Raw genomic sequence first — 18,931 nt, 5'->3', positions numbered from 1 at the left:
CCGTGTCACATGGCGCTGGCATCACCACAGGAACTGGTCCGCGCGCCCAAGCCAAACAATAAAAATTACATGTCCTTGAAACACCCGAGCCTGAGATGCTTTTTCAAGAAGGTAACCGCCGATGGCCCTCCTCAACAGCCTGTCCATATCCACTACTACTACTACTACTGCTCTTGATCGCGTGTAACATTCCACTATTAGACGATCGAGTGTGATCATCGCTGTGCATTACGGCAGCCCCCCGCACGGGAAGGCTGAGAAATGGTAGCGTTCTTTGATGAGCCACTTGAAGCCCATTAATGGCCTTTTAGTTTGGTGGGGCGACCTCCAAAATTGCACCGCAGTCAGGCGGCAATATATTGGAAAACAACACAAAACCACACGCTGGGGGTGTGCGCACGAAAACAATTCGCTCTTCGCTGAGCGTTCCAAAAGCGTTCCATCGTGTTGTTGGCTTGGCAGTGTGCCGAGGGGTTTGACATTTGAGTTACACAAATATTGTGCCGCCAAAACCGTAAGATGTCTATTAAGGTGCCACCTCTGCCCCCGATGGGAGCGACCAAGTGCGGTTACAACAACAACAACAACAACAACAGAAACGAGTACTACCTGCTGCTACAATGTTGCAGTGAGCTCAACATGATTAGTGCAGAAGGGGTAGATCTGGAAAATGCTAATGTCAATTGGATCGGCTGCGACTTGTCGTGTTAACGGACAAGGGTAACTACATTCGGTTCCGAAGAGCCGTTCCAGAAACGATTGGATGCGCCTGAAGAACGGGGTGTATGTGAGAGGGGGGAAACAATTCTAATCGCGGAGGTAACACAGTGATGATCCGAGAACCCGCCAATGACATTCTAACCCAGACGTCCAACAACGCGTCTGTGTGTCAAGTGTGGACAAGAATGCTAAGGTGCACCCCCAACATTCTCACGCTGTACTCGATCGTACTCGAACCGTACAGAACGGAGATGGTGCTGGAAGAATCGCTCATCGCTGCTGATTTGTTTTTCCTTTCCCTACCTATCGCCAACGGGACATGCTACTAATTTGCCACCTCTGCCAACCTAGCAGCACTCTGCCACATCTGCCGCACGGGGCTACATCTGCAGCGTATTGATGCCGTACGTGTAGTAAGTACATGGCTCGAAGGTGAAACCTGTTTCCAATTTGCCCCACTGACATTTGTGAAAAATGGCTACAGGTACACATCCTCCAACACCATGCAACACGCGCTAGTGCAGCCCCAGCAGCGTCTAGCTGACGCCTCAATCGGTTCGTGATGTTTGGAGAATTGATCGTTAAAGCATCATCATTGTCATCATTGGCCCAGGCTCTCTCGTATGATGCATCGGCGTCTGGCGCGAAGTTGACATTTGGCAAAAAAAGCCGGGAAGGTTCTCGGTTCGCGGCGTTCTCTTTGGGTCGAGAATTTGGCAAGAATTCTTTTGCCAACCGCAAAGAACATGGAAAGGGCAGGGCAATGCAAATGGCACGACTGTATCAAGCGCGAGTGTTGCATGTTGCTGATGCTGGCGGACGATATTAGCTGGGGTGGGGGGAGTAGGATGTGCAAATATCGTTTCGGTAGAATTGTTGTCAATCGTGAGCGTTTAAGGGTAGATTTTCGAGTGACCTAGCTTTTTTGGATGATGCGATGTCTTATGGAAGGAAACGGGGTGATGTCTTTGGTGAGCTACCATCAAATAAATCCAATTTAGATAACAAGCAACGCGAAGGACAAGTGAGCGCTTGTGCAATATCCAGAATCTGTCAGATTGAATGTTTGTGAAATGTCATGCAGAACCGTCCGCGCGTCTTTTGTCTAGCAGAACCCACCGTTAAGTGGTTCGTGTTCCAAAAACCTTGTTAGCTGAGAACCGTAGGCGTATTCATAGCGTCACTAGACACCAGTGACACCAGAGTTGCTCATATACCGATCTAAATGAATTGTACGTGTGTTTGCGCGGTTAGAGCTATTATCTCGGGCCGCGAAAACCACACGTCACGCTAGCTGGTCCTGGCCACAGCTGTACTGCTCTCGTCAAGCGTTCCACAGGGTTTGTTTTCATCCGAGTGAACGGACTCGCTATAGCGTTTCGAGGCAGAAACGTGAAACTAGACGGCAGATCACGGCAGAAGCCGTTAGACGTTTGATGACGGTGCAGCTAACGGTTGTTGGTGTAATCGAAAGCTGCACGATAGCGAACGGAAAGCAAAAGCGAAATGGAGTTTTAAGTGTTTAAAGACGTCTTCGCGATGGTCCCTGCGTAATGGTCCAATGAAAAAAACTATTAAAAGCACACAATTAGAGGATATCAATTACTTATCTTCCCCAAGATTGTATCACATTTGTTGTGATAGAAACGAGCAAAACATAATCACCTGCACTTCTTGCTCAAACATGCCTTCACTAGATCGTACACACACACACCATCGACAGCAACTGACGCATTGGAACTCCCTTTTGCGGATGGCGTCATGCTTCGGAGGTGTTTGGAAAAGGAGTAAAACTTCCAAATCATGTGGGCCGCGTCTCACGATCCTCCAACTGTCAATCGGAGCGAATGCTGGAACACCCAACGGGAGGATAATGTAATGGTACCGCACTGCACCGCACCCGTGGACCCCGATCGTGCTGTCACCGACGATCGAGCGATAGAAACGGAGCACATGTACTCGCATCACACCGCCACATCGAGGGCTTAAAAATTACTTCTACGCCAGAGACATATTTCTACGAAAGTGATTCCAACGTGTCTCAACGAAGGTGTATCTCGTATATCTTCCAGTTCCAGCCCGTTACCGCCAGATTGGATCACAAAATCTCGATACCTCACCGATGTATAGAAAAGAAGAAAAAAAAAACATTCCAGTTGCGACAGTCACCGCCCGTTTCAATTGAAATGTAGCCCTTGTAGGATTGGAAGGCAAAAATAGGGGGAAAGTTAATTGAACTATTGCAACACATATCATTCGAAGAACTAAGGAAAAATATCTTGTAACGTACCTCCTCCTCTTCCTTCTTCACAGTCTTCGGTCGAGCCTACGACCTCCTTGGCAGGGACCCTTCATTTATCAATCTGCCCTAAACGTAAACATTCCATGCAATCACAGCTAGGCGTGCGCCAAATTAGGTCACCTCACAAATCCGGACAATTGGGAGCGCTTCTGAGCTTTGTTGGCATTCGTTATGCTCTCCTGCCCCGTAACGACACATATTAAGGCGCCCAACAGACACACACACACGCACATACACAAACACACTAATTGCCTCCATTCCCATTTTATATCGATCCAAATGGCGATAATTCACGATTGAAATGTTTCACCCTCGTTTCCGATTTCTCCACACTTTCTATCACACGCAGCAATGTGCTGCAGTTACTTCATTTGTGTGTTTGCCCGTCACTCTCTGTGTGTGTGTGTCTGCGTGGAGACTGCATGGCCTGCTATGATTTATGAGCGTACGCGACGCGTTCATGATGGTGGCCCGTTTCAACCGTTCGGGGAGGCGCTTTCTTCCGGGATTCCAAACCCGGTCTCCCAACACAGCTAATCTTCACGACACACAACCACACACACACACAGACAGCACCGTCTCGGGTACGACAAGTTCGTATTTCCGGACATTGGCACCACACGGTCATAACTTTCCCTTTTTTTCGGTTTTCCAATGTTGGTGGTACCCCTGTGATGTTTTTTTTATTTCTGCTCAGCTTAGCTCCACAGAGATCCGGTCTCCTAGCCTCGAGAGCGCCTCTGAATCTCCCAAAATGCTCCGTAAACACCGCGATAACCACACACACACACACCACACCAAAACGAGCACGTGGACCTCGTACACTTTCGCTCGATTCCGGTGGCTCGTTTCTGGTCACCATTTCCTCCTCCTCCAACCCATTCCTGCGCGAGTATCCCGAACGAGCCAAATCGATCGATCGCTGTGTGCGCGCGTCGGAGAAGATCTTTCATCGATTCGTACACGATCGAAGCGCGCAGGATTGGAATGTGCGTCTGCTTCCAAACCGCAATCGCTTTCCTACCAAGACGCTGATGATTGATCGGTATCTTCCTGCCCGCGCACCACGCAGCCTTTATTTCACCCATTTACGTCCCTTTTGCGAAGCAGCACTACCAAAGGCAGAGGAGATAAAATTGTCACTGCGATTGCGCAATACGCACAGGGACGAAAATTGAAGTTACCATTGCGTAAGCACCGCGCCAAAGAAAGAAATCATCGCAATGAAGAAGAGAGGGGTTAAACAAGTACGAAGCCGAAGGTAATTGAGTCGATAAACGGAATTGCAACTCACAAAAACTGAGCAAACAAGCAGGCAGATTCCACCGGGGGGTGGAGCTCCACACGAATAATACGTGAACTTGAGAACGGGCCGTGGAACGGGTAAGGGAAAGTAGACCTTTTTCCCCGTCAGTTCAGGGCGGCTGGGCGCAAATGGCGCAATTTTAGTGATCGAGAAAGTGCAAAATACGCGCACAGTCTCCGCTTCAATGCAACAATGGAAGCTTTCGAGGGCTTGGAAATTGTCACCATCTTGGCGCGCGCCCTGTGTCTGACGACACGCTCTGTTGCATAAAAATGAATGAAAGTGGTGAATAATTTCACCTTACTTTCGCCGCTTTAGAAAAAGGATGATGGCCAAGCTTGGTCGGAACTGCGAATGAGGCACTTTGAGGCTTGGTACGAACAGTGATCGAATATGATGAATTGTGAGCCATCATTGGCGGGCTGCGTGATGAAATTACCAATGGTGATTTTTTTTTTGGTTGTAAATTGGAAAGTTTTTGAAATACTAACCATTCACAACATTGAAATCTGTATGCTTTTTGGTTGTTAATTGGTTAATCTACCAACGGACGAAATGATTCCAATTGCTTGATTGTATCTGCGTGAGTCATCACAATGTACTTCATAAGAGTACTTAGACTCCACTTCTCTCATTTAACAGTAGATGGCGCTGGATGAATTTTAATGTCATTGTTTGAACGATAATGATCAAGGATGAAATGTTTCAGAATAGCATCATAGTTCCAATAGAAAAATATACCTTCTTTCGTGTACAAGTTTGTTACTTGCACAATAATGAAAACCAATGCTTCAACCTAAACATGTTCGCACCTCAATCACTAACTCTAGAGCCGCGCCACTGTACGGCAAGCTTCTCATCTACTACTGTGACCGGATCGTGCCGCAAACAGATCGCCTGTGTATAAATAAATAAATAAACAAAATCAATCCCCACACACAGAGAGTGCGCAAGTATGCGTACACTCATTTGCATGTTAATATGTAGCCGCGCAAATCCAACGGTACTTGCGCACCGTGCACCAAGCAAACCTAAGTCATACGAAACCTAAGCAATTGACAACCGCAAGAGAGCGCGCAAAAGCGCGACACGTCGATACGCTCGAGACACCTTGCTTTGTTTTAGGTGGTAGCGGTGTTTGCATCAGCGGCATCCTCATGATTCCGATCTCGCCCTGTCTCAGATGGCGTAATGCAGAAGCTATCCTCGGGCGATAGTTCGCTGGAGCGAAATGTCAAACCATCTTTCTCACATTCGCTGTGGGGTGGTGTGATGCTGGAAAGATGCATTCACTTGCAACACGGTTTTTGTTGACTTCTGAGCACATTAACACACATACCCCTGGGATGTTATTAAAAGTGACCCAATCGGACATCAAGGTCGTGTCATTCATTATTCAAAATCACTCCAAAAATACCCAAACTGCAGCTCAAATTAATCGTTGGTGTCCCTCCGCGAAACCGCCGTCGATTAAGGTTAAAGCCCTTGCCGACAAGACAACCGCTGTGCGTAGTGGTCGGTCATCCTCTGATACTGTACAGGTCATCCGCGATTGAATGGAGTGCGTTTTGGTCGTCGACGTTGTTGTTTCCCCCCTTTTCTCAACTTCTTACCTTCTCAGATTATCCATTGATGCGTTCCACCCGAGGTGCCGTTAGGCTGAGCGATCATTCATTTCCGTGGCTTTGCGCAAACTTCGCCACGCTCGACCGCAGCAAACACCTTTAGCCCACACCGACGGCAATGATGACCTATCGAATATGGGCCAGGGAGGTCGTAAAGGTGTTGAGTTTTGAAGTAGGTAAATGATCAACGCCGAACGCTGAGGAACCTCATTATCTTACTGGTATGCACAAAAATAATAAAAAAAACAAGAAACCCTCGCCACACGCAGACACCCGAGCACGATGATGCACTCACTGGATGGCTATGGCTTTAATGGCGGAGGCCTCCTACTGAGCACCCGAGTGCTTCGTATCGATTACTACACGAACGGGTCAGCGGCAATGGGAAGAAGAACGAAGAGGAACTAATCAACGGTACGCAATCGCATGCACACCATCACCAACAGGCTATTAATATTAGCAGCGAGCCACAAGCAACGGCTTTGAAACGAAAGCGAAAACTCGTCCTCCACACTCCGAGGACCGGTATGTTACCAGTGGAACGTCAGGTATTCCCCCTGCAACACACACACTAACCCAGTGACCCTTGGTGTCTGCTTCGATCAGAAGTTCTAGATTATTAGACGTCGCGATCGGCAGAACAACTATTAATTTTCGTACTCTTCTCCTTCGACGAATTAATTGCGTAATGACAGGCTCTGATATGGCTCGGCGATGGCTGACCGGCTACCAGTGTTCGAAGGCGGCAACACCGCACACGCGTACCGATCGTGACTCTCGTTCGTAAGGGTAGTTTTAATTCTTGTTCTTACACTTGCACACACAAACACTTCAATCTGCCTCCGCTACGGTCGTTTGATTTATTGCGTTAGAATGTGAATCAAAGCACAGTGGTCCATGGCGATCTCTCATTTACATCGTCCTCCCTTTTCATGGTGGCCCCTCGCACGCTCCAGACACGTTATGAGCGCACGAGTCGTTGCGCGAATCGTTGGCACCTGGATCAATTCCACTACCGTAATTAGGGTGTTCATCGTACATATTTATGAACAATAAATCCGATCGCGCGTGCAAACTATTTCCCATCCGAGAGTTGTTTAGATTCCCCAGGAAAGCACAAACGACATGCGCAGGGGACAGGTCAGAAAGCGGGGAAGGCGCACAAGATTTATTGGGAGCTTTTATTGATGACGGAAAATTGACGCCAAACACCTGTAACAACACACACACGTGTACTTCACCGCAAACGGTGCCGCCCGGGGGGGATGGATGTCGATCGATTACCGCGCATGCCCCGAGAGCCGCATGCCTTTTAGCGTCCAATTTCTATGAGGTAATTGTGCGGTCCAAGAGAAGCCTCCCAAGATTGGGAGTAGCGTGAAACGTTCGCGCGGACATGATATACCCTCGCGTATGAGTGTGTATGTGACGGATCGAACCGTTCGAGATTGAGTAACGCTTCTGATCAACCTGTCATGTGCCAGTCCGTCATGTCCACTGTGACGACCTGGAGTCTTGTGGCTTGTGATGTGTGACGGGGAAATGCTATCTTTTGCTACACCACCGTTATTTCTTCACCGTTTGCCGAACACCGAACAGCCGCTCCTAAGAGTGACCACTTTTTGTTGCTTCAATCGACCAGATCCGCTTGGGATACGGCGACGCTCGTGATGAAGAGGAAATTGATTCGGAATGGGATTTAAAAAAAAAAAACAACACATCGTTTGGTTCAGCGAAGCGAACAAGCCCAAATAGCTTACGCCCCCTCCCAAACAAGGAAATAAAGGCCGGAGAAAGCGAACAGAGCGCGCGCGCGCGGCCACACATTCGGAAGCACGGTTTTGAATACGTAAACAAACAAGGCGCTGGCGTTGGTCTTGCGGACAGTTTTGGGAATGTGCTGTGGTGTTGATTTCATTGACATAAAGCTGTTAAAATTCTTCAAAAACACCGTCGCAACGGTCCTGTGCATGGGAGACAGAGTAGCAGCGTTAGATAACATCGACTGATCGACAGACATAACGCCTCTAGTATTAACTAATCAATCGATAATATATATATTGGCGCCATCTGCCGGAACCTTTTATAATCAAACCGAGCTGTCATCGGGCTTGTGTCGTTGAGTAATACGCCGGTGGCAATAAACACATCGATAATGATATTGATTCTGGATTCTGAAATGTCGATGCCGGCAGTGGGAACTGTTGCTTTCATAATTTACTACTAATTACTGCCCACAACGGGGAGAATACGCATCTATATGCAAATGGTGCGTGGAAAAGCAATAAATTTAACTCATTATTACCTTCTACTGTATTATTATATCTCTGATTCACTGATTTTATGCGGTCACAGCATGGCTACCTTATTTATGAGTCCAATAACTCACACTAGCGATGTGCGTCTCGCATAACCGAACACATAAAGTGTACACTACCAATTGCATATAAGTATACCCCCTCTTTAGTTAATTGATTTTATAAATGCTAAATAAACAAATAAATTACTTTCTCGCAAAAGTAAACAACATATAGGCGATCCCCTCGTGTCACTTACCTTGTAGAGCTTCTCCTTCTGGTACCAAACGTCCTCCTCCTCCTCCTGTGTGATGTAGGACTGGTCCAGGTTGAGGTCGTCCCGCGAGCGGGACAGTATTTTGCGTCGTGACACCATTTCACGCGGCAGTGTGGCCTCTAGGGATCCCAAGCTGTGAATGAGGCGTGAAGAAGCGAAAAGGAAACTTTAGCTTTGCATACCGATATAATTGGATAGATATAATTTTAATTTTAAACACGATTAATGTGTGACACGTTTGGCGGGCTTTCAGGGGTTCGGCGTTGCGTAAGTTTTGGACCATTTTTGACTCGACTCGTCGTCGAACGCTTGGAGTGTGATGATGGATTCTTTGCTTATTTTTAAACGCTCAAACGCGCTCGGTACGCACTTTGAATCGTCGAACAGCAAACGAACGAACGAACGGACAAGTATGATCGGGTCGCTTTGGTGGCGTAATCGAAGTCCGCCGATCGACGAAAGAAGAAAAAAAACCCACCCCGAAACCCGGTTCGATGCAGGTGCAGCGCTCCGTAAAGGTACCACACTCAATACGCTGACGATGAGCACGGCCGCTGTCAGGAGCTCACCCACTATACTATGCGCCTGACGCCGTTTGAGCGGCCGGTATCGTTGCGTACGTGTCGATCTTTCCGATGGCTGGCGCGGATGATTGGGGTAGTCTTGGGAGTTGCGTAAACCTTTGACCCGCTTCATCGCTAGCGCCGTGTAGCGTCTTGAGGTCATTTTCAAACAAACACAACTAATACTACGCGACACAAAGCCCTGATAAGCATATCTTCTACTTACTTAATCTCTGGAAATAAACTTAATCACCTTGAAAGATCTCGCTCTAATGTGTGTCCTTTCTAAATTGCTCAAAAAGCTCTACATTCATCATTATCGCTTGTGGATATATTATGTCCGCGTCGTTCCTTCTCTCAAACGCATGCCAAAGATAATCCTTTACCGGTCTTGCATGCGTTGGTGCGTTGCATTTGCACCGCCCTCCGACACACGCCTAATGGAATTTTCGAGTAGTTACTCCCCTTCGAAAAACTGATTTCCATGTGCCTATATACCCTCATCGGAACGCGATCAACCGGTACACACTCGACACTTCCATCCCCCCTCGGCCAGAGTGGATCTCTTGCTTTGGGGGAGATTAATAAATGAACTCCAATGTGGGAAAGAAGCGGCCAGGTTCGGCTACTCGAGAGGTGCTTCGAGCAGAAGTAGGAAAAAAATCCGCCCCCTCTGCTGACTGGTGTCGAACGGTTTCGCTTGGTCAACAGCCACACAGCAGCCACACTCACACCGACTCAAAACCACCTGTTTGCGGCCCCATCTTGCGCCAGTCGCAACAGCACCCCGTCTGCGCAATACGTGGGAAATGAAGTTTTCAAACGCGCGCGCGGTGTTGGTGTTGCTTCATTCCAGCGTCAACGCCCAACCCACCGCTGTGGTGCCACTACTGCACGTTCGGGCTGATGCGGGGTGCGCGAACGAAAGCAAAATTAGTTGAGAAATCTTCATTTCGCAAAAAAAAAACGATCACCGCTTCACCAACCGACACCTTGCAGTGATCGGTGAGTAGTATGGCGGTTGGCCAAAGAGCGAGAGGAGGAGCCATAGCGGTGATGGTCGATTATTGCGAAGAAAATGGAAAAGATTTCGATCAAAACATAGCTCACTGGACCGCACCAATATTTGCACAGTCACTGCCACCACCCGTCATCGAAGTAAGCGCCATCACACCTTTGCAATGATGTGTCGTGTGGTGTTTATCAAAGCAAACACAGAGACCAATGCAATGGTTGCCTTTTTCCTCTGCTTTGAAGCTAGCGTGACATATTTACATCACACACACACGAGGGGTCGCACGTGCGCGAAGGATATTAACATACTTTAAAAGGATGCTATTAGCAAGTTAATGGAAAAGCAATACCTTTGAAACAAACTATCGGAAGGTAAGGAAGGAGCAGCAACAGTGTGTCTAGGGTTTGTTAAGTCCGCTCGTTAATTTCTATGCTCTTCATTTTAGATTGCAAAACTCGCTGGCTGGCGGCTGTGTGTCGTCGGTACAGTGGCTTGTCTCGCTTCTTGCATCTGCTCAGATTACCATACTCGCTTTGAGTAGGCAAAGTGCGTCCCCTAGTGTGTATGTGTCCATGCCTTCTCGCCTCAAGCGCATCCGTGGGTGAGTCTAGAAATGATTGTTATTACCCTTTCCAACACTCAACGGCGAATACCTGCAGCGTGGTGCACCCACCTTTAGCCAACCATCGCCCATTTGTTTCAGCTGCCGCTCCATATAGGGACATTATCGATGCCTCCGGTGCCTATCCAGTTGGCTCAATTTGTGCATAAGCGCGGCCAAACGATCCATGCGTTCTAGCTGCATTGTTAAAGTGTAGAAGCAGAGGACAACGGCGTCTCCAATGGCAGGACCTCCCGAGTTGTCACCTCTTGCGCGAAGCTAGACTCTGTGTTATCCAACCCCAAAACTGGCCCGTAGGGAGATAGCGACTGATAGACCGATGGTCCGATCGCTAGCCCTGGGGAGAGGCGTGTTACATAACTTTATAAGCGTCCACTCCGGTCGACCTTGGAACGCGATGGCTCCTCAACCCAAGATGGCTCCCGGAATATCACGCCCTAATTGGACATTAGTTCCAGATTCAACCACCTATCTAACTATCATTCCAGCACGGTGCAATAGCAGCAACACACAATACATAGATTGCCAACCCGTTTTCCCATGGCCGGTGGAGCCCGATCCGTCTTCAATTTGGCTATCGTAGGCCTCCTCCATCCCCCGGTTTCCCGGGCAACGTTGCAGCGTAAACAAACGACAACGAAACAATTAGCCAACGTGGCGGTTTCGTGTCCACCATTTAAGGGTGCCCACAAAAGGAACGCTATCCCCCAGAATGGAAGCATTCTGTGCAAGTTGCAAACATGGTGCAACCCGTTGCCAGATGGCTGCCAGAAGGCGAGTATGCAAAGTTAAAAGAGTTGTTAGCGTACATTATTGCTTCCCTTTTCTCAACTTGCATCTCAATGTACACGAGCGGGCGGCTTTTGCGCATTGAGAGAGGACCTTCGCGCGGGAGTGTAGAGAGACATGCAAACTTCTAGGATTACATTCTGGGAACACGCCAATGAACGCCGCACCAAGCCGAACGGTATAACGCATTCCACCCAACCGCTTTTCCTACGTGACGTTATTCGTTTCAGACACAGGCGGCTTACACAGTTTCCCGAAACATCCCAAGAATCTTCTGTACCGCGGCGTACGGCAGAAGGAAGACATACGTTTTGGTTGCTCAAACACCGTTAGAAACCGTACCGACCGTATGTGAAGAGATCCCGAGAACGTGCCGGATATTTGAGACTAATTAATTTCCCTCACTGACATCTCCAGGGAGTGGGTGATAGCTGCTTCCACCAAAGACAATGTCCTTTCCCATGTTCGTATCGGATCGCGGGACAACTTTTGGCGGAAAAGCGTTGAGAATGTCAACGGGCGAGATAAGTTACTTACAGAGCACAGCAGCGTTGATAGCACAGCCGCCCTACGGCCTTTTCAGAATTTAGTCTCGGGAGGGCACACACGTTTGCGTGCTGACAGGAGACATTTTATTGCTATGTCAAAGGCAGTAAAACATGAAGATAACAACGGTGATGGTGGATGAGGAGTATCATGTTTTCGGCGTGGTAGTACATACATCTCTTGCACCGGATCGTTCCTGGCATATTAACTTACTTGGCAAAACGTTGCGGGCCAGTTAGGGCGCCCAATTAGGGGAAGTTTCATTATTAATATTCAGTTATGATTAATGTGTCGGGAAGGGGACTACACGTTTTGCCATTTGGGCGATGAAATTCAATACTCTTCGGCATAGAAGTCAGTGCCTTCCATTAATGCTAATTGGCATGGCTTAACTTAAACGACCTTAAATTATAATTCTGATTATGCACGATACTTTTAAACAGTTCAAAAATCTAAATTTTCAACGCTCTTTTTCCGTTTTTTTTATTAGCTTAAGATAGAAACTAATATGGCACCCAAATCGCAAGCTAATTGAACCTGACTTCCAAGGTATCGCGTCGTCGGTGGAAAATAAAGAGCGCGCAAAAACCTTGCCATTCTACTCCGCTGGGAACTGAACTTGGACCGGATACGGTGCGCATCGGTGGGAAGACACCACGGCTGGCCCGCCAAACAAGCCGAACAATCACACCGAGGACATCCACCGCGGAATGTCACAATGGCCACAAGGCGTCTCAAGGCGATGGGTATGTCTTCTCGTTCAGGGCCAAAGCACGCCAGTTTGCAGTAACTCTTACGAAGTGGTGTTCTAGCGCGAGAATTCACTAGGCGCCACCAAAAACACTCTCAGCCTCGATTGTCCATTGAAAACGCCTCACCTCCGACCCGTCCCGGGCCAGTCCCAGTCCCGGGGCGGCTGCAGTCAAGCGTGATCAAATCTGGGGAGGTTCCGGTGTCATCGGTGAAGAGCGATCGATCGATCGTCCACAACATGAAATCTCCACCACATCCGGCACGATTTGGCGTTAGATTTGCGAGTCAAGGTTCGGGAGTTCCCGGGGACCTAGACGGGAGGGAGAGCGCTGTGTGTGCAAGGGAATTGAATTGATTCTCTCTATTGTTTTGCCCTTCGCCAATTGCACATGGTGTTGTTTTCAGTGCACTCTCGTTTCAATTAGACTGCACGGGTAAGGTCTTTCGCTGTGGTGCGATCACGAGCACCAATACATTGGAATGGGCTGGGCGCATATCCGCTGTTTGGTTTGGTCTAGGAATCACCCTCATATGCATAATGGAAATCTCTTCGAGCAGACGTGGCACTGTGATCGTTGCGCAATACAGGCAGCCATTGTCACATTGTATTAAAGCATAAGCTCTCTCTAACATATGCTTATGCACCGCTTATGTTACGAGCGTTCGATTTGGACCTTAAAGTGCATCATAAATCACGCTCATAATCAGTCTAACAATAACCGGCACCACGAGGAACTGTGGTCGGTTTTGGGAAACGCTTATCATAAATCATACCCACAATCACCAGCCCTCCGCAGCAGCAGGTTGGATTTTGTTCCGGTAGTTCACCACTGTGCCCATACGGTGGCCGGAAGTATTGGTTCCGGCATGTGTGTGTGTATGCCCTCTATCGTGATGTCGTGATTCATGCCTTCCGTTAAACAACCGTAAGCTCCTTTACGCCACCTTACCGGGCGTAACGAAAGCCAACCCAAACATCAAACCCACCCCACCAGTACTCAATCGAAATCGATGCTCATTTGCATAGTCTTCTATCAAAAAAGGGTAGGCCTAAGGGTTGTGGAGACTGCAGTAGTGGGAAGCAACATTGAGCACCGAGCAGTGCAGTACTTCTGGCTGCCCTACTCAGGGAAACACATCACGTCACTTGAGCCCCCTGGTGAAAGATCACTATCGAGCACATACAGACACACACAAACGCTCACGAAGACCACTACCTCCTCGATGATGCCCCGATTGCCATCGCCCAGAAGAGTGCGCTGCGTGGTGCGTGTTCTAGCGACCGAACCATTCCACCGAACAGTTTGGCTCCACAGCCTGATTTCCCAGTTCTCTGGACAGGTTCTCTTCAGTTGCGGGTGGTGGGTAGGAGACACATATATCGTGTACGTTAGATCATCGTTTGAATGCATAATTAGCAGTAAGACGGGTGTGGTGGCATGCCGGCAAAGATGCATCTTCACTTCGCAGGTTAAGCATTACGAAATATGGGACCTCAGACGCCGTGCTCGATGACGCCGTCGATGATGAGGCCACCACCACCACTTGAACCTTACGGCACGGCACACAGTCGCGACCGCATTCGGTAGTCGTCTCTCGGTGAGAAGAATGGTGAGAATGTGACTCGCTGGCAATGAAGGTTCTTTTCCAGCAGCCTTGGCTCTTCTTGAAACCACTCAGAGTTCTTCCCGTCCAAACAATGCATTCGGGTCACTTTTTCGGTCAGATGCATTCTTGGCTACACAGCTACATTTTTTTATGTGAGTAGCTGGAGAGGTTCTGCATACAGTTGATTTATTCAAAAAATAAAACATCCCGCAAGTCTTCTACTTCGGACATGCAGGCGTTTATTTTTCGTAACACTTACAGCGAGCTGGCGTCAGTTCAAGTTCTGGCTCGTAAACATCTTCCCCCAAGGACCCGATACCCACCCGAGGATCCAGAGCTAATTCAAAAGGTTGTCCCCACTACAGCAGGCGACGCTTGAATGTCAAGAACGTGGCAGCTGTTTTGTCGTTTAGTAAGGGAGGAGAGCAAAAAAACACATACAGCCGGGAAACGGATCCACCGGCGGGCGAATCGAGAAAGGTCGACGTTTGGGTACGGCTGCGAGACTCTCAGAGCTAGAAGTCTCGAGAGCTCGAGGTTGAATTTCTGATCTTGATCGAGTCGCGGCGGATTAGTGAGCGAACACCGATTTTGAGGATCGTCGAGGTTTGTTTTTTAAGGGTGTGTAAGTTCGATCGATTGACATTCACGGGGCAATGGATGTCGATTTGTTTCGACAGCTGTTCAGTTTCGTTAGGATTTCTAGTCGAACTGTGTTTTTTACAGTTTTGTTGAAATGCTGATTGTGTCAATTGGGTTTTATTTGGTTTATCGATGAATCGTCAACCCTTAAATGTCAAGAGTGCTGTGCAAAAAGTAACATCTCTTTTCAATCGTTTGTGGAGCATGTTGCGCCGAATCGTCAAACGGTTAGAAAAGTAACACTGTTGTGCGAAAAATAGAACCATCGCAGTGATTTCGTTTCTTTGCCACCTTCTGTTGCTTTTGGTTCAAAGTCCTGACCTTTCTTGCGATGCCTGTCGTAAAAGGGCTTCAAACGTTTTAGTAACATTATCTCTATAACATTGCCATTGATACATACCGAAAATATCAACAACTAATCCATATTCGTAAGGCCATTCCCATCAGTTTAGAACACATTTAGCGTTCTCCTACTCAACAATTTCAAAATTATCAACAAATCAAGGTCGTTGCACATATATAAGGAGTACATTATCGCTCCAAAACTATTCACCATCCTCCACACCAAAGATATGCTTTTAAGTGCAACTCCCTAACTCCCTAACTCCTACGAACTGTTTTCGCGGCCCATCTGTCTTCCATTTGTTCTGCACCGTCTCGTGAACATCTCCACGCAAAATCGAGCAGGCTTCCACGCTCGTATGACTAACACCGATCCCCCACGCTGTAAACACGTTCCCTTTTGCGCAAAAAGTCTACACAATCTTCATTTGCAATGTCACAGACCATTACGATACGGACGTCGCCCCTTTATGACACCGAAGCGCACCGACCGCTCGGGATCGGAGGAGATCCCAGCTAATGGGGATACTCTTCTTCTAAGTGGACTCATTAATAATGCGAGCAATTTGCCGCGTTCGCGTGCCGTTCGCGTTATTGTGCTGTCGTCGCACGCTTGCAAGAAAGTGACGTCTGCCTCGTGGCCACCATTGTACATTGCGATAAACATTGCACATAGGAAAGATCTCTTAATTCAAAACTGCCCTGCCGGCGGGTACGCTTTGTAAGTGGTGCGCACGTCTAAAAGGTTGCTAATCGTTGCCGCCTGCGGACCTAATGGTGTCATCATCCGGACGCCCACCAACCAGCCTACCAGGTGGGAGGAAATTAATTACAAATCGCATCGTTCTAGCCAACCCCCAGCGGCAACTCACGGAAAGCTTGTTCTGGGATGCTGCAAGACATCCCCGAGATTCTTGGGAGACACGATCGCGCAGCGTCTGGAAGCTTGGCAGGTTGCCACTTGCCACGGTGTCGGGAAGAATTATCATCACTCGAGCCCGAAGGTGTGAAACACATTCCACAGCCGCTTCTCGATGGGAAACTAATGATGTTAATCAAGGCTATGACACTTCTATTGACGTTTGCTGAAATCGAAACTCCGATCAAAAAGGCTTCCTGTTCGGCGCTATCGCTAAAGCCGGATCTTTCCAATCCAAGGACAGCGTTGCCTGCGAATTGCCAATGCAAACACAATCACCCATCACAGGCCAACCACACCAAAGAGGTGTAGGAGTTGCTCACTTCGATTAGAGATTGGATTTGAGTAGATCGTGGATCGGAAAAATGAAGACGCTTAGGTACTTCCCCAAAATGAGACAGCTTCTTCTCCTGGGGTTGCTCCAAGAATATACAGTAAACGCACAAGATATTCATTGTCTCCAGACCGAGCCGTAGCCAACAAAGAAGAAGAGATTTGCTAAGTTCCACATCCAGCGGCCGCATTCTGGATGATATTTGCACATGCGTTATTTGCCGAGAAATTGAAAGACAAACAGCAGAGTGCAAACGTCGCTGACACACAGGAAATACCGAACCATTTATTTCATATCGGTCTGCTGTTTGTTCTTCTTGGCCCTTCTGCCAGCATGAAGATTCTTCCCGAGCTGTAAATACTGGTCTCGCACCATTTACGCCTTCGAGATGAGAAGAGAACGATTGAATCAAGCCAACCTAGCTGAACCAGGCAAAGTAAGCAAATGGATTCATTCTTGCTGCAACAGAGACCGCTTCAAGGGAAAAGATGCGTTTGATCTTCGGTACAACTACTCTTGTCGGTGCTCTTTGCTCGTAACGTGGGCTGTTACAACACAGCGCACAAGTTCAACGACAAGTGCAAATTTTGTTAGACAACAAAATCCTGTTGCTTACGGTCGAAGAACTGGTAGAAAGTTCCGACCAGATAGCATCTATTTCAGGTCAAGAAGTTGTCTTAAAATATAACTGACGTAAACCGTATACTTGGCACTATCTGTAAGGGGATAGTAGTAGGGATTTCCCTAGATAATGCTGCAACAAGCTCAGATCCGGGAGCTTTTCCTCTTTGTAGAACGCGTTGAATGCGCTAGAAATTAGTACCAATAGCCCAGAGCCCAGAGCGCACTTGCGACACAGCAAATCAATCATCCGACAATGTTCAAGTGCATACCGTTGGATGCATACCGTCCTAACGGTAGCTGACACATTAGCAAACACAGCGACTCACTCACAAAGCACTTCCACCTCTTTCATCATGACAGTGCAGCATGAATCACAATTGCTTCTGACGACATCAAGCAGCGTTCTGTTCCCTGCTGGGTGGTTCCATCCGGGGGTGCTTTCTTTAGCTCAAAGAAAGCGATGCCCTTCCCGAGTAATGATGCTCCTGACCTTATACACGCGTAACGTTCCACTGCAGACGGTGACGAATTTGCTTTAATCACAGCGGGAACCAGGATTCTTTGTTCATCTTTTTCTGATTTCATCCTCCAAGAACAACGGCCACAAAACAGTGATGTAATGTGCCTCGTTCTCGTTAGGTCACATTCGATACCCTAAATTCGCACACAGCACTGTGGATTGGGAACATGAAAACACGCAAAATAAATCACCCCCTTAAATGGCGTCGTCACGCTTTATGTTAATGATTCCATTACGCCCGATAGTCCACCCGACCAAGCCTATTAGCACCCACTTGCAATCGGCCAATCGGATGCCGGGCCTCAGGTTCGTTGCGAGCTGTGCGTTTTATCCCGCTAAACCCGTGCTGTAGTAAACACATCCCGCTTACCAACGACATCTCATTAAAGCAAGTTCTGATGCTTTTTTCCTCAATCATCAACAAAAAACAGGGAATTTTGGGAGCAAAGACCTCACACACGGAACCGGAGATGCCACCGGCAGCCGTCCGGAGTGACTTTCTTCGACCTTTCCTCACACAACCGCGCCATTTGGCGACAATTAGCATGGTCGGTATGGGCGGATAATTTTATTGACGTTCTTACACCCTACCACCACCATCTACCTCGGTTTGAGGTTTATCTTTTCTGTTTAATGTTCTGGCGGTTCTGGAAGGGAATCGCTCGATCGTCCGTCCTACGGTGTTGGTAGAACCAGAATAAATTGTTTTCGTGGGTGTATGGGTTCAACGGCAAGTTCATTGGTCGAAGTAGACTGTTCCATTTAGAGCTCACGAGTAGTATACGATCGTGATGGAAAGCTTTAAAGCGTTATCCCACTTTCTGTTTAAATTGCTTTCGAACAACAGACCATAAATGTTAATTAGCCATATACATTTGGCGTTGACGACAACAAACCACGTACAAGACAAACCTCTTCTTTGTTGTTATAAAAACTAGAAAAGAAATGTCCAATCTTTAGGAGAAGTAAATGAACTCCTCTTACCAGACAGATTATAATAATGAGAAACATCATCACTGTATGATTGGACGTAGCAAAGCTAACGCCATCTACGATTCAAACAATTGTGATTAATTATCACCTACCGAAGGATGCTCGCCTGATCAGGTAGGACGTCAGGCAGGCTT

At 47.8% G+C, this 18,931-nt stretch overlaps 1 protein-coding gene across 4 annotated transcripts in view; it reads right to left on the bottom strand.

Annotated features, from left to right (window-relative positions):
• The window catches only part of LOC1269772 (uncharacterized), a 139,529-nt gene that overhangs the window by 49,949 nt on the left and 70,649 nt on the right, over nucleotides 1-18,931 (bottom strand). For all 4 annotated transcript variants that reach the window (XM_061651558.1, XM_061651557.1, XM_061651559.1 and 1 more), the window contains one exon: nucleotides 8,510-8,660. In XM_061651558.1, the coding sequence (XP_061507542.1) occupies nucleotides 8,510-8,660 (151 nt within the window). The remainder of the gene's footprint in view (nucleotides 1-8,509; nucleotides 8,661-18,931) is intronic.

This window comes from Anopheles gambiae, chromosome 2, assembly GCF_943734735.2.
Source record: "Anopheles gambiae chromosome 2, idAnoGambNW_F1_1, whole genome shotgun sequence".
NCBI lineage: Eukaryota > Metazoa > Arthropoda > Insecta > Diptera > Culicidae > Anopheles > Anopheles gambiae.
The sequence above is the reverse complement of the archived record's forward strand: the minus strand, read 5'-3'. Positions and strand labels throughout refer to the sequence as shown.